The 15788-nt window shown below is 57.5% G+C and overlaps 1 protein-coding gene across 1 annotated transcript in view; it reads right to left on the reverse strand.

The window, feature by feature from the left end:
* Positions 1-2649: 2649 nt before the first annotated feature.
* Positions 2650-15788, reverse strand: part of RAPGEF1 (Rap guanine nucleotide exchange factor 1) — a 116697-nt gene continuing 103558 nt past the window's right edge. Inside the window, exons 16-25 of the mRNA XM_024762754.1 lie at positions 13960-14044; positions 11980-12072; positions 10907-11092; positions 10019-10103; positions 9786-9880; positions 8294-8372; positions 8106-8207; positions 6803-6900; positions 5561-5689; positions 2650-5226 (exon numbers count right to left, since the gene is read on the reverse strand). Of these exons, the coding sequence (XP_024618522.1) occupies positions 5076-5226; positions 5561-5689; positions 6803-6900; positions 8106-8207; positions 8294-8372; positions 9786-9880; positions 10019-10103; positions 10907-11092; positions 11980-12072; positions 13960-14044 (1103 nt within the window). The 3' untranslated portion in view covers positions 2650-5075. The remainder of the gene's footprint in view (positions 5227-5560; positions 5690-6802; positions 6901-8105; positions 8208-8293; positions 8373-9785; positions 9881-10018; positions 10104-10906; positions 11093-11979; positions 12073-13959; positions 14045-15788) is intronic.

Consider the following 15788-nt stretch of genomic DNA (forward strand, 5'->3'; position numbering starts at 1 on the left):
TTTTTTTTTTTTTTTTTTTTTTTTTTTCAAAAAAAAGTGTTTGGAAGTGTTCCCTCCTCTTCTAGTTTTTGGAAGAGTTTGAGAAGAACTGATATTACTTCTTCTTTGATTGTTTGGTAGAATTCACCAGTGAGGTCATCTGGTCCCAGACTTTTGTTTGTTGAGAGGTTTTTGATTACTGATTCAATCTCCTTACTAGTAATCGGTCTGTTCAGATTTATTTCATGATTCAGTGTTGGTAGGTTGTATGCATCTAGGTATTTATCTGTGTCTTCTAGGTTTTCATCTGTGTCTTCTAGGTATTTATCTGTGTCTTCTAGGTTGTCATCTGTGTCTTCTAGGTTGTCATCTGTGTCTTCTAGGTTGTCAAATCTGTTGACGTATAATTGTTCGCAGAAGTCTCTTAGGAGCCTTTGTATTTCTGTGGTATCAGTTGTAATAGCTCCTCTTTCATTTCTGATTTTGAGTACTCTTTTTTTCTTGGTGAGTTTAGCTAAAGGTTTGTCCATTTTGTTTATCTTTTCAAAGAACCAGCTCTTTCATTGATCTTTTCTATTGTCTTTTTAGTCTGTATTTTGTTTATTTCCACTCTAATCCTTTATTTCCTTCCTTCTGCTAACTTTGGGTTTCACTTGTTCTAGTTCCTTGAAAGTTAGAGTGTTTATTTGAGCTTTTTGTTTCTTGATGTAGGTGTTTATTATTACGAATTTCCCTTTTAGAACTGCTCTTGCTGCATCCGGTAAGTTTTGATATGTTGTATTTCCATTTTCATTTGTCTTAATGTATTTTTTATTTTCTTCTTTGACCTATTAGTTGCTCAGTAGTATACTGTTTAATCTCCGTGTATTTTTGGATTTTCCCACTTTCTTGTAATTTCTATAGTTTCGTACCGTTGTGACTGGCTAAGATGCTTGATATAATTTCAACCTTCGTACGTTTACGACGACCTGTGGTCTAACATGTTACTTGTGCTGGAGCATGTTCCATGTGCTCTTAGAAGAGTGTACTCTGTTGCTTTCGGATGGAATGCTCTGTATGTATCTTTAAGTCCGTCTGGTCTAATGTGTTTAAGGCCAACGTTTGCTTATTGATTTTCTGTCTGGATGATCTATCCATTGATGTAAGTGGGGTATTAAAGTTCCCTACTATTACTGTATTGCTGTCTATTCTCCCTTTAAGTCTGTTACTATTTGCTTCCTATATTCAGGTTGCTCGCATTTGGGTGTGTAAATATTTACACGTTATTTTCTCCTGCTGGATCACCCTTTCTCCTATAAGGTCTTATACATCTCTTATTGGGTTTATTCCTAGTACCTTAAGAATTGTGATGTTAGTATAAACTGGATATTTGAAGAGTTATGTTTTCTAGTAGTTCGTTGTTAACTATCGTGATTTTCTTACTAATCTCTTTTCTTGTTGCATTGGCTAGTATCTCCAGTACGACAGTGAAAGACAAGGTGACAGTGGGATCCTTACCTTGTTCTATTTTAAAGGAACTTCTTTAAATATTTCCTCATTAAGTATAACGTTTGCATGAGATTTTAGAAAGTAACATTTATTAGATTAAGGAAGTTTTTGATTTCTCCTTACCTAAGACTGTTAGTTATTTTTTAAATAAAAATTATGAATGGGGGTTTTAATTTTTTAACAGTGGTCTTTCTGACTACTGAGGTGATTATATGGTGTTCTTCCTTTAATCTGTTAATGTATTTTATTCAGGAGAGGCTAGGCCATGTTGTGAAAACTTAAAAGCCCTGAAATCTCAGCAGCTTATTAGTAAGTGCAAATTCATTTTTCATTCGTGTAGAGCCCAGTATGGAACAGTGGGAGTAGTCCCTGACTGGGCTCCCTCCAGTTAGGGCTCTGCCATCTCAACACCTGGAATCTAAGTATGCCATGGTGGAGAAAGTACACATGGAGGTGGCACACCTGTTCTCAGTTCCCCAGGAAGGAAAGGCGTACCAGATGGGAATGCCCAAATAAGGGTCTAAGAAAAGGGATCCAGTACTATCATCGCTCCATCCTTGCATTTGAGGGTGTGCCCAATGGGGAGTCTTGAGCTTTACGTTATCACTGGTTTGGGGTTGCTAAGATTACAATTTTTGCATCAGTAATTTTGCCTATAATTTTCCTTCTTGTCCTTGCCTGGATTTGGTGTCAAGGTTGTATTCCACTCATAAAACAAGTTGAGAAGTGTTTCCCTTCTTCTGTTCTCAGGGGCACTCGTCTAAGACTGAAGCTACGTGTTTAGCATAAATTGCCTGTAGCGCCTGTCTGGACCTGGTGTCTGTGAGCGGACCTCAAACCCAGCTCCGCTCCCTTAATGCTCCTCTTCTTTGTAGTACTTATTATGGTTGCAGTGTTTCACTTGTATCATTTTTCAATTAAGAGCATTCAGTGAGGTAGAGCTGCCTGCGAAGTGCTTGGCACTCAATACATGCTAGTAATAGTGGTGACGGCTCACCAGATACTGTTCCAGGTATGACTTGCTGAGCCTTCACAGACCGTGTAAGGTAGAGCTGTCCTTACCCCCACTTCCAGATGGAGAAACTGGGGAACAGAGAAGGGACCACCGCGATGGGGACAAAAGACCCCCCCCACCACCTGCCAGGCGCCCAGCCCACAAGGAGGTCACAGAAAGGAGACAGCTCAGTTGTCACTTTGACACACGCGGCATGTGGTACACAGGTGGCCGCGGCTTTCCTCTGTGTTTATTTTCCTTTCATATAAAAGTTACAGGTTTGAAATGTCTGCAGGAAGATGCCACCATCAGCCAGGTTAGTTGGGGATATATTACAATGTAACACTGGGGAGGCGCGGGGCCGTGGGAGGGAGGCGCTGCTCAGGATCGGGCTTTAAAATCAGCCCTGGTGCGTGCCTGCCCTTGCCCTGATCCACCCACACGTGCAGGTGAGAACTGCCTCTGCAGAGAACGAATCCTCCCGAGGGTGTCTCTGTTGTAAAGACTGATTCGTACAGCTGATCTGGCCCCTGAGACAGACAAACCACAGCCAGGCTGGCAACTCCCAGAGCCAGAATGTGTCTCCGTGAGGTCAAGGTAGGGAAGCCTGTCAGCCAATAAGTTAAAACACACATTGCACCTGCTGTCCTCATGCAGGGTCACCTGGCCACGCCGGCCCCTTGTCCACCGGCGCTGCCTGCCCAGTGCCTCGGCTCAGAGCCAGGGCTCCTGGCAAGGAGGGGAGGTGTGGGTGCAGGGTCTGTTCTGAATTGAGGGACGGTGACGCCCCCGAGCCCCGTCCAGCTCGCGGCTGGGACGCTGAGCCTGAAGCGGAAGCGCGGCGTCGACAGTTGCCCGCCTATGGAGGGAGGCCCCAGGGAACCGCAGTCCACACAGCCCGTGGGCCCTGAGCACACAGCAGCAGCAGAGCAGGGCCAGGCCAGGAGGAAGATGGGAAGGAGGGAAAGACTGAAATGAGAGGACTTAAAAAAGCGGGAACACACTGAAACCCAACCCCACACACAATATTGTTCATAACCAGCGACTCTATACACACACTCTTTAAATAATAAAGTGACGCGTTCTGCCCGCTGCCGCAGGATCGCTGCCTGAGGGGTCGTAACTAACTGACATTTCACAGATTCCTCCCCTCTGTGCACAGGACAAACAGCTTCTTGCTAAAAGCTGTTCAAAGACCCATGAAGGACTCAAAGTGACGTGGCTGTTAAACAGTTAACAGATGTTGCTTTCTACTTTTGTTCTGCTTAAACTGGGCTAAGTCCCAAACCCAGGAGCAGTGAGCTCTCAGTTACGTAAAACGAACAAAACAGGAGGCGGGCGGCATTCTGATGGCAGCCCGCCCGCAGGCCCACGTCGGGCTGGCACGGAGGCCAGGGGGCGTGGAGAGCCCCTGCAGGCCTCCCCTCAGCTCGCCCACCTCAGCAGCGGGGCTGGCTCTGGAGAGCGAGGCTGGAAAGAGCACCTGCTTCTGAAGACGCTGCGCCTCCTGCCGGCCAGCAGGTGAGCCATGGCCGTCAACCCCAGGGGGAGCCTCTGCGCCAGGCCCCTGCCTCTCAGGGACACCCTGTCCTTCCCACGGGAGAGCCGGTCAGGCTGGCAGAAGGTCTGATGAGCAAAGAGGGGCCCCTTTGGGCCCACCAGGCTCAGCGCCAGGGAGGAGGGGAGCCCGCAGGGCGGGACGGATAGGAGATGGAGTTTAAGGCACACGGCAAGCGACAGAGGAGGGGGCTGCCGGCCCTCCCCCCAACAGAAATGCCCCTCCCCTCTCTCTGGGTTAACTCACTCACCACGAGCTACTGGCCCCAACTCAGATAATCTAAGTGTGTTTCTTGGATGGTCAAGTCCTTCCTTTCCAGCTGCTGCTTCCCAGCTCCCACGGTGCCAGAGGATGGGGAGGGCCGGTGGGACGGGGCGGAGGAAGTGAAGGGGCGAAAACACGATGGCCACGGGCTGCTGCTCGTGACCCAGCAAGGGCGGGCCAGGACCACGACGGGAGCACCAGCCCCAGGGCTGCTGAAAGGCCACCTGCCGTCCCTTCTGGGCCAGGTGAGACGCTCACACCATCCTCCACTTAAAAAGTAGGACACGGAAAGTGAAAGGAGTCTTTCCCGGGTCTCCTCTACGTTCTGCCCACCCAACTGAAGGTTACGGGGAGAGCAGCCCCCGCCCCGAGGGCCCTTGGGCCTCTACTCATCTGTCATTTCAGGAGATTCAGAAGACTCCCACCATTCCTGGGCTGCTGCTGAAGTCCCTGCGCTGCTCCCAGGCTTGGGGGGAGGGGGAGAGAGGGAGAGCGGAAGACAGAGCAAAAGCAGAAACCCAAACCAAACCCAAACCCCCAGTTCACAAATCAGCAGTGAGACCGCCCGCTGGCTCCCCCGGGCCGGGGGTCTGCTCCTGCGGAGGAGGGGCAGGAAGCTGCTGCGGCTCCGGACGCCTGCCCGGCACAGCAGCGGCCTGGATGGGCCTGGTGGCTCTGAGGCCAGGACACGCGCCACCGCCACGTAACAGGTCCAAAGTCCCTTCCGGCCTCGGAGCGGCGCTCTGAGCCTCTCGAGTTCTCCTCGCTTGCGGCACCTGCTCCTAGGTCTTCCTAGGTCTTCTCTTCCCGGTCTGTTTTCCTCCGTGTTATGTTCCTGGGTTTGATTTTCAGAGAGAGTTCCCATAGCGCCTCCTCCGCCAGGTGGTCACTGAAGTCGTTGAAGAAGTTTATGATGTCATCGTTTCTCCGGATGTCATAATGCCTGGCGGAGGGAGGAGGGTGGCCGGTGAGAGCCAGTGTGGGCCAAACAGCCCCAAGACCCCGTGGAGGCGCCACGTGTGCCGCCCCGGCAGACTCACGGGGCAGGGGCGTCCACGTGTGCCGCTGGCGCGCGGAGCGTGAGCTGCGCCCCCGAGCTGTGCTCTGCTCTGTGCCAGGGCTCCCCTCCGCGGGAGGTCCCAGGGAGACCCCACTGCCCCGGAGTCGGGAGGGCCAGGGCTCGCCAGCCTCCCCCCGCGGGATCGCGCAGGACAAGCTGGCGGCCAGCTCTGGGTGCAGGCCCTGCCCGCCCGGCCCCTCAGGGCGGCAGCACTCACGCCTGCTGGAAGCACCGCATGCTGTCCAGGATGTTGAACTGTTGCCACCGTTTGGAGAAATTCACCTTCCCGTCAATATAGTCTGGGTTTCCTAGGTGAACGAAGGTGAGGTCCTGCAGGATGAGCCCCCTGGGAGGACGGAGAAGCAGGTTAGACTCTGGAGGGTGGCCCGGCAGGTAAGCGGTTGATGGGCGAGCCGGAGCCCGAGCAGCTGCCAAACCCGCAAGCGCGTCTGCGGGGAGGGGCGGCGCGGATTCGACTCAGGTTCTGGTCTCCGGAAAGCGGGCTCAGGCCCACCTGCTATGGAGCCTCTCCAACAGCCGTCCCGGCCCAGCAGAGCGGTGCAGGTAACGGAGGAGCAGGAAAGAACGACACCACCCCGACCCTGAGTGGCGGGGTGGGGGTCACGTGCTATCGTCAAACAGGGTGCGCAGCCGCGCGGTGGGGGCGGTTCTTGCACAGGGATAGCCCAGCCCGAGGCGCACAGCCACGCCCACCCAAGCAGCCCGGCTGGGGAGGGCTGTCGTGCTCGGCCAGAGCAGGAAGGCTAGGAATCACGGCAGGGCCGCTGGCTGCAAGATGTACACTTCGGAGCGTGGAGGCCAGGGGCATGCCGCCGCACGCTCAGCCTGGGACAGCGCTGGGTCTCCTGTCCCACCTGGAGATTCCCACCGTCCACTAGCGTATTAAGGGGTCCGGTGAGTCCCGCACAAAGAAAACTGTTCAGCTTCAATGTTTTCTGCTACTTCCCAAGCTTACGTGACATGGGATTCTTTTTGGTGAGATAGATACCTCTTTAGCCCGTGGCCCACACCTGGGGACACGCTCCCTGAGCTGCCTCACGCCAAGTACTCTCAGGGCTCCTGGGGTGACAGGAGGGCCCTCCGGTGGCTGTTGATGTGCAGCTAAGCTTGGGGACAGCTGGACCATATAGCACGCTGCTGCTGCTGGGGGAAGAGAGATGCTACACGGCTGTCCACACGTGCGCCTCAGCAAGCCCACTGGCAGATGAGGGAAGAGAGGAGGCGTGGGAGGACCGGGCAGTGGGGAAGACGGAACCATTTTCCCTGGGCCCCTCTTTCATCTAAGTTGTTTACCAAGGAGCACGTTTTACTTTTAAAGTTCAAACAGAAGCACAAACGTCTGGGTTGGAAGCCTTTAAGCGAGGGCTTCTCTATGGGGGCCCACTGTATCTTCCCCAGAGCACACGAGGGGCAAACCCAGTTGGGAGGCTGTACTCACAGGTATGGGATGCACGGCGGCTCCACCTCCGAGAGGGCGGCCCGGTAGGCGCGGAAGGAGGAGGAGCTGTCAATCAGCGTGCAGTACTCCGCCAGGCCCTGGCAGGAGGGACGCGCAGTCCGTGAGCACGGTGCCAACGCTGGGGCACCGAGCCCCGGCCCCTCCCCCCACCAACCCAGAGCCAGACCCCGCCCTGCCCCAGCCACAGGCAGGCCTTCCGCGGTGCTGACAAAGAACCGCGTCTCTGAGCAGCCAGCGCCCCGTGTGGTGGACCTCAGGCTGGGCTCCTGCTTGGCTGGGCTCAGCGCTGCAGCCCGCCAGAACCGCAGAAGCACACACTGGAGCATGTCGCTCCCGGCCCCGAGCCTGCCATCTTCATGCCTCACCGCACTCAAGGCAGGGTCCACTAGGGATGGCGAGTGAGCTCGCTGCTCCTGCACGCAGCGTGGGTGGGGTTTTGCCTGTCCTGCCCCTTCGCCTGTTGCGTGCCTCGCGCCTTGATGTGTCACCTCTTCCAGGAAGCCTTCCCTGCCTCCTCAGGGCCTGTTATGTGTTCCTGGAGCAGCTGGTGTAAATGTCCCATTTCTCCATACACCACTGTCTCGTAACTGTCCCTTTATGTTGCCCCACGAGACGACCCCCAGGTAGCCCTGGCGACACTCAACCCTGTGGGCTTTGTCTCTCTTCCAGGAACAGCACCCACACAAAGATAAGGGTCCAGTTCCTTGCCAGGCCCCCTAAGACCCCTGTGATGCAGAGCCATTCTCCCCACACTGTGATGTGGCCACACTGGCCTCTGTCCTGCTCCTCTGTCCCCTCTGATGGGAATTCCCCTCCCTTCCCAGGAAGCTCCTATTCGGGTCATGGCGTGATTGACACCTCCTTAGGAGGGCCTCCCTGACCCCCAGGCTGGCCCAGACGCCTCGTTCACATGCTTGCTCAGCACCCCATCCTTCTCCCTGTAGTACCTGCCCTGAAGAGCTCCACCTAATAACGGGTCTAGCCTGTTCACAGTACATCCCAATGCCTAGTGCGGCCCGCGCCCGAAGGAGCCCCTCTAGAAGCCCGGGTCGAGGGCAGGAAGCAGAAGGTGAAGCTGGGACCCAGGCACGGTTCTGCGGTACAGCCAGCAGGATGGGGCGTGACGTGACAACCCCGGCACTCACTAACACCAAGCCCCGCAGGGCCCAGTGACTGGAGATTAGAGACAGGAAACTGGGGCAGGGCGGGGCAGAGCTCGTCCCACCACAGCCGGGCCTCGTGTCCCACAGCTGCCCTCCCGGCTGCCCTCCCAGCCGCCCACCTCTGAGGTCTGCTTCTGCCACTCCAGCCTGCGGATAGGGGCCGAGTCCAGCGCTGAGAGGATGGCCAGGTAGGAGTTGAAGTTGTTCAGCTTCCGTAAGTGCTGCAGAGAGAGGGCGGGGGGAGGGATGGGCGGGCGGGCAGGCAGGGGCTCCTGTGGCGGGCTCTGGGGAGGGTGCCCACAGTTACCTTCATGATCTTGATGAACTTCAAGAGCAGCCGTTCCCTGTCTTGGGCCTTTTCCTGTAACATGATGATCGACCGAACCCTGCACGGACCAAGGGGAGAAAGAGACAGTTGAGCTGACCCGTCTCTCTTCAGGCCTCTGCTGGCAATGGGACGGGGGCACCTGTACCAGCTGGCCAGGAGCCCGTGCCTAGGGAGTGCCCCGGGCTCACGAGGCACCAGGTGTACCCCCGTCTCTGCTCTGAAGGAGCTCATGGCACCCCAGGGATAGGTAAGAGGCCACAGAATCCAGTGGCTGGGACCTCTGACTGTGCGGATGGATACCCTCCCGGTGAGCGCTGACCGTGAGCACCACGGTGGCTGGAAACGCTCAGTGAGTGTGGACTCAGGATTAGCTCCGAGACGAGTGGGCGTGCGGGCTAAGAGGCCACCTTGCTGGCCGTGAGGGAGGGCACCTCTCAGAAACTTAGCAGCAACCAAAGCCAAAGGCCAGCCTTGCACGAGGACCTCACGGTGGCCTCGACCCCCTGTGCTTTCACAGGGGCCACCGCCCATCACCCAGAGAACGTGCCCCTCTTCTGACCCATTAAACGGCACCGGCGCCGAGTCCACCTTGAGCACCGGGGCTCTGAAGGGGCTCCACCCACATCTCCAGGCAGGCCCCAGGGGGTGTGTCTGGAGCCCCCAGCGCCCAGCAAGGGGCGGGGCTGGAGGCCATGCTCAGGGCTGCACGGCTTGTCTGCCCTGGAATCCACCTCGTCCTCTGCTGGGCTGCTGCGCTAAGCATGTGCTGCTGACGAGTGAAACGCTGCCTGTGGTGCAGAGAGAAGCAGGGCAAGTGGGAGAGGACCCAATTCTCCAAAGAGCAGTCCTTGGAACACTTCAGAAACAGACGTTTCCCTGGTGGTGGGGACGGATTTTGTGTTTGTCCGGGGGACAGTATGAGACTGCCAACTGGCCGCCACACCCAACCATCCTCTACTGAGGCCGAGAGGCTGTGGACACCCTTGAGTCGCGTCTTTAAGAGTCAACAGTCCTGCTGTATGTTACAACATAAATGCACTTTTGGGCTTCACTTTGCCTTCAGAATTGAAGGCTAAATAAAAGTATAATACAGCCACTCCGTTGCTCTACTTCTCTTTCAGGCAGAGTCAGTGTGAGGACAGTCCCAAGGCCACACCTAGCAGTGGGAAGACTGGCAACGACCAGCGCAGGGTGGCAAGTTTAACGCCCGCTCCTCTGCCGCCATCGATAGCAGACATTACTAATAAATCCTGGCTGAGTCCTCCTCATCCCTCCCCCCCGCCCCAGGTGGCCCCTTCCAACGTGCAAGACACGCCCTGTCCTGTCTCTGGTTCACAACGAATGCCCACAGGGCCCCAGAAGGAGCTGGGGAGGAATGAAAGGGCACCCCTTTGTCCTTGCCATGGGCGCTCTCTGCGAAGGACACACAGGCACCCATCCAGAAGTGCTCTGCACTGAGGCCCCTTCTTACCAGTAGGACATGTTGTTGAAGTGCTCCGTGAACTGGGTCAAGTTGGGGCTCTTCTCCTCGTTCTGCTCTTTTGCCCAAAGCAAAACCTCAGGAATCTGAAAAAGCAGGCAGACTGGATAGAACCTGGGCCCGCTGGCTCTGCTGTGACGCAGTGGCTTCTCTCACTCGGGGACAAGCAGCTGCACTCACCAGGGCCGGGCACAGCCCTCCCCCAGCCCCACGCGTGGCCATACCTCTATCTTATAAAAGAGCTCGGCATCCAGCAGTGTCAGCTGCTCAGCTATCTCGTGGCTGTGAAAGTCATGCAAGGTCCCGGGCCTGGAAGACAGAGGCGCGAGATGAGTGGTCAGTGGACGGGACGGTGGGGGCTGGGTGGGGGCTGCACTTCAGGCCTCAGAGCTGAGGGAACACGACTTGCTTCACCGCAGCACGGAGGCCACGCAGCGGGTCGGGGGCGGGTCAGGACCGGACTGCACTCGGCTCCCTGGGACCACGGGGCCTACCTGCCCCCCTGCCTCCGCCTGGCTGGCTCAGTGGCTCCACTCGTGAGCCCGCGAGCTCAGCTGCCTGAGAACGCACAGCCCGACCCCCCTTCAGGGCCCAGTGGGAACAAAGATGGTGCCATGTGAATGGAGCTGAGACTCCAACAAAGAGGTGATAAATCAACAAACCTCCATGGCCTCGGGAGAGGGCCAGTGGAACCTCTACACAGGTGGAACCTCTACACAGGTTCTCAGGAACGGTCAGGATGGCACAGGGGGTGACAAGAATTAAGTTGCCACGTTAGTGCCGGGAAGAGAATTAAGTGCTGACCGCAGCCTGAAAGGCGTTCCTGTCCCCTGTCCTGGTAAGCCCCTACACGCCCTGCTGCCCCACTTCCTACTCAAACGGTGATCAGTCATACAACGTAACCCTGGAGAAGAGGCCCAGCCCCAGGGGAACCACTGGGCTGTCCCTGAGGCACGTCGTCGCAGGGCCCGGGCAGAACCGGGAGGTGAGGTTGTGAGGCCGGGGGCGGGGAGGGGGGCACTGAAGGAAGTAGAATGGAGAGACGGCTGCCGGTACGGCTCTCGCCAGAGGCAGGGCCCGGAGAAGCCCAGGATGGACGGCGGGTGGCGCACCTGGCTGCTACGCCCCTGGCCGCCAGGGGCTGGTCGGAGTTGGCACACCTGAGCAGCTTCTTCTGGTCCACCTTGTCCAGGATGTTCTTCCGGAGCACACGGGCCAGACTGAGCTCCCCGTTGCACACCAGGCGAAAGACCAGCTCCATCAGCAGCTTCAAGATCTCTTCCGTCAACTCCACTAGGCTAAAGGGCCAAGGGCCATGCGGTGAGCGGCAGGGATGCAAGCATAAGAAGAGGGCTGGTGCCACGGGGTCTAGAACCCCCTCAAGACACCTGAGACACCCACCAGCAGAGGTGGGAAACCTCTCGTGGGAAGAGGGCCAGAGAAGGTCTTGGGATGGTTGTCTGCATCCTACAGAGTGCCGGGAGTGGTCCCATTGGTAACAAATAACTGTCATTCTCTCAGCAAATGGTCACTGGCACTGGATAAGCACCAGGGACCGTGCCGCGGCCTGGGCTATGGAGACAAAGCCTGCCCCAGGGGAGCCCCTGATCCCACGGGGGTGATGAATCACGACGAGGTCTGGGCTCCACAGACAGCCCCAGGACGCCCCTGCACAGTACTCTCCACACGCAGTGTTTCACAGCCCCACCCCGTAATCACTAAGGCCACCCCCCAGCAGAAGGTAAACACCTTGAGGGCGGGGCCTGGGTGGCTTCCTTACCAAGGGCTCTCTAGACCTAGGAAAGGGACCTTGTGCTTTGTGTTTGTTCAATGACTGGAAATGGCAAATGCCACTCAGGGGACCGTGGAAAGATGAGGAGGGCAGCCAAGGTCTAAGCCACGTGTCAGAGGGATGGCCCCCACAAGGAAATCAGGGCCGGGCCGGGCCAGGGCGGGTCTGAGGGGACAAGCCATTCTCCCCAGGGGTCGTGTTGAAGCGCGCAGGAGTGAGCCCTGTCCAGGGCCTTGGGCAGGGCTCTGTGGGCACAGAGCCCAGGAGATGCAGGTGAAATTTGACGGGAGGCCCAGGTCTCTGTGGGGAAGCCTGTACCCCAGCGGGGACCCCAAGATGCCCGCGGCCTGCTGGGCCCCTCCGCCCTCCACCCCCCGGGGCGGAAGGACTCACCAGAGCTCGTCCACCACCCGTACCAGCACGAAGAACGTGTTCTTACTGACGCGCTTCTTGAACGTGTCGGCAAAAGGAGAGAACTTCTCGTACGTGGGCGCAGGTTAAAGAAACAACCACCCTCACGGGTAGGGACGGAGAAGTGCGCGGGAGGGCCGCCCTCCCCCAGCCCCCCTTCCCTGAGCGAACCCTGGGAACGAGGGCACGGGGAGGGCAGAGGACCTGTGCCGGGTGGCGGAACTGCAAAGTGAGGTTCAGCCCAGACCTCTCTGACCCCGTTCTCGACCACCAACCTCTCCTGCCTGCAGAACCTCCTCCCTGCACTCCCAGGCCTGCCTCTCTGCTGGGATCAACCCAAGGTTCCTGTGACGGCTGAAACGCTAAAGGCTTCATCGCTGAGCACAGGCAGAGAAAGGTGGTCAGAAAGCACCTGCCCTAAAATCCCCGGGTCCCTGGGGAAGGCGCAGAGCCCCCCAGACGGGTCTCCCTCCGCTCCCGTCACGAGTTCCCATCACCCTTCCACAGCTTCAGAGGCTGCCTGCGCATCTGCCCTTCAAACACCTGGCTACTTCCTCCCTGAGGCCGTGGCTGCCCTCGTGTTCCTCAAGTCTCCAGACACTTCTATGGCTCCATACCGCCTGCTCTCAGGAAGGAGCCATGCACCAGGGACAGCGCCGAAGGCCGGCAGCACACAGGACCCACCAGCCAGCTGCGCCCAGGATCTCGATGCTGCAACACATCCGCTAACATGCCTGAAGCGCCAAGCAGGGCAGATGCTGAGATGCCGAGTCAGGGAGGCCTGGGGGGCACTCTCCCTCCAAGCTGCCATACGTGTCAACCTCTCTGAACTTCAGTTTCCTTAATTACACAGTAGGAAATAATATCATGGCGCCACATAACCAATGGCAGTGATGTGTGTATGAAATGGTATGGCGGAGTGAGATTACCCATGCAATCGCTCAGCATCATAACCGACACCAGGCCGTTCTCAGCAAGTGTGAGTTACTATCATTCGCTGAGCCAGAGGCCTGTGAGGCACTGAAGGTGTGAGGCGGGAGGGGACGAAGTCTCTGCACATGGGGGCCGTCCAGCTCTGAGGGACCAGGGCCCCGAGGGGGGGCCAGGGGAGAGAGAAGGACAGGAGGCAGAGGAGGCGCGGGCACACGGGAGGGAGCGGGAGAGCGTGGGAGAGCGTGGGAGAGCTGGGAGGGCTCAGGACTTCTGCCCCAAGGGACAGCGGCTGTCCAGCAGATGGCAGTCATGGGCTGTGACGAGGGAGGACGCTGAGGGGCGGGGACCCTGGGCTGCAACAGTAGCTCCTTAGCCTTGACAGGATGGGCAGGTTTGGACTCGAGAAAGAGGCAATGAACGTGCATCCCTCCAGGCCTCGGGATCTTCCTTGGCCACTACTGTGGGGAGTCGTATCTGAAAGGGTGAGCCCGTGGGGTAGATGTGGTCGAGGGGCAGGAGGCGACTGTGCTCCACTGCTGGGTCTGCCATCTGGGGGAGTGGCCGTGACTGCCCCTGAAGTGGTTCTCTGGAGTCCTGATTCCCTCAAACCCTGCACACTTTGTACCCATCACCCCTAATGCCCTGGGGCTCAGCTCCGCAAAGCCGCAGGTGCCAGTGACCTGGGTCTCCGCAGGGGCCCGCACACCCACCCTCTCAGTGTGTGCCAGTTCTTTCTAATTCTTTCTCAGAATCACCCAGTGATCACAACTGCCACCAGGCAGCACCCTCTGTTCCAGACACTTCATATAACATCACTCAGCCTTTTTACAGACGAGGAATGAGGCTCAAAGAAGCCTTGCCTGAGGTCCCAAAGCTGGGCCATGGCAGAGCTGGGCTGAGCACCTCCATCACTCCTGCCCGCAGCTCCCTGCGCGAGGGCTGTGTGGGCATGAAGGCCCCTCTCCCGGCTCTAGGAGGCTCTGTGCAGTGAGAGGTGTGGCGCCAGGGCTGAGGCACAGGCAAGGGTATCTGTACTGCAGCTTCTTGATGAGCTCCTCAGGGGTGATGAAGGTCCTGTAGGTGGTCAAGAAGGCCTCGCAGTACAACACCAGATCTGGAGGGAAGAGCAGTTGATTAGTGAGGCCTGCCGCTGGCGCAGGGCACAGACAGGCAGCACACCTGCTGCAAGTACGTGCCACTTCTGATTACACAGAGAGCACAGTTCAAGCTCATCATCAGGACTCTGAAGCTAAGTCACAGGTAACACTTTAGGTGGCAGAAGCCCAGGAACAAAAACCTTGGGAATCTCCACATAGCGAGAGACCTAAGCAAAGGCCGAAGGGGCTCAGCCTCATGCTGCTGGACGCTCAGGTGTGCAGGCTCTGGTGTCAGGGGAGGGCAAGGCCCACTGGGAGGAGGCCAGCCTGGAAGTCAAGTGGGATTAGGGCTGGCAGCTCCCACCCAACGCCTCTCCTTCCCTTTGCAGCGGCTGGTTCTAGCCAGGGATTCCCAACCTTTCCACGTTCACAACAGACCCCTGTTTATTTATGGCTATGACACACCCTCCCAACCACGCAGTCTCCGACACTAAGGAAAAAAGGGGGGGCATGTTTTAAATGCAAGTCCCTCCTGGAGACAAATGACCTGGCCAGGCTTGTGAACTTCGGGGTTATCCTGTGCTGGAGCTGAGGTTCGAGTCCTGATTCGGCTCCGAAGTCTGTGGCCCTCACCGTGAGGCTGGGCACACGCACACACATTACTTAAGTGTTCTTTCCCGGACACAGACCACCTTCCCGTCTTCTCTCATTCCTCCCACGACTCATCGGGTGGAGGGACCTCAAGGACCCCACTTCTCCGGCTGGGCAGCCCCGCCCTGCAGAGCCCGGCTCCTATCCCCCGCCCCTGCTGCTCACACCCTGGACAACGAGAGGAGAAGAAACACCTGCACGTGCACCTGGGGTTGTGCTTGGGTGATCTGGCTGGCGGCGCGGTGCCGTGAGGGAAGCTCACGGACTGGAGGTGCAGCAGGGGGCCAGTGGTGCTGGGCTCAGGCTCCTTCCTGGACCCCAAGCCCACCGAGCTCACTGTCAAATTCGGGCTTCTGTTCAAAGAGGGGCAAGGAAGCAGAGATGGGTCCAGGGGAGGGCAAGGCCCACTGGAAGAAGGGGTCCAAGGCTGCACCCCCTGAGCCATGGGGTCTCCCAGCCACTGGTGTGGTCTCTGGTCTGCAGGAAGCCGCCTGCCCAAGGAGCTTGCTGTGCGGCCCAGGGCCTCTGCCTCAACCGCCCATCCCAGGGACAAATGACTGCAGCCTCAACATCTTTCCACTGATAAAACCGAGCGGAAGCCCCAGCGGGCAGCAGAGCCTCCTCTCCCAGGCATGGTCGGCACCGACTGGAAGGTCCTCGGGTTGCCCTGCCTGCAGGGCTCCCTCTGGCCGGGGCCGCAGCCGGCTGCACCTAGCAGGTCAGCAGTTCACTGCTCAGGGCTGAGGACTGGGGCCAGCTCCCACTTCAGCCTTTCACTACTGGACAAAAATGAGAGCTGTTTCTCATGCCAGGCTGAGGATGGAGCTCTGACCTGTCCGGCACGGAGGAGGGTTTACTGAAGAAGGCAGAGCACGGGCTGTTCCTGGGGATGTAAACAGATACTCCCCGAGCACTTCCTATGTGCCAACTTGCTCAGTCTTCACACCCACTGGGCACTTTGAACCTCTTCACAAAGTTGAGTCAGCTGAGGCCGAGAAGGGACGTGCCCAGCAGCGGCCCAGCCTGAGAACGCACGGCCAGGATTCAAACTCAGTGTCCAGGACTGCACTCTGCCTGGGTCAGAAGAAACCCGGAGGGCAAAAGCATGGC

This window comes from Neophocaena asiaeorientalis, unplaced genomic scaffold (genome assembly GCF_003031525.2).
Source record: "Neophocaena asiaeorientalis asiaeorientalis breed wild unplaced genomic scaffold, Neophocaena_asiaeorientalis_V1.1 scaffold78, whole genome shotgun sequence".
NCBI classification, from domain to species: Eukaryota; Metazoa; Chordata; class Mammalia; order Artiodactyla; family Phocoenidae; genus Neophocaena; species Neophocaena asiaeorientalis.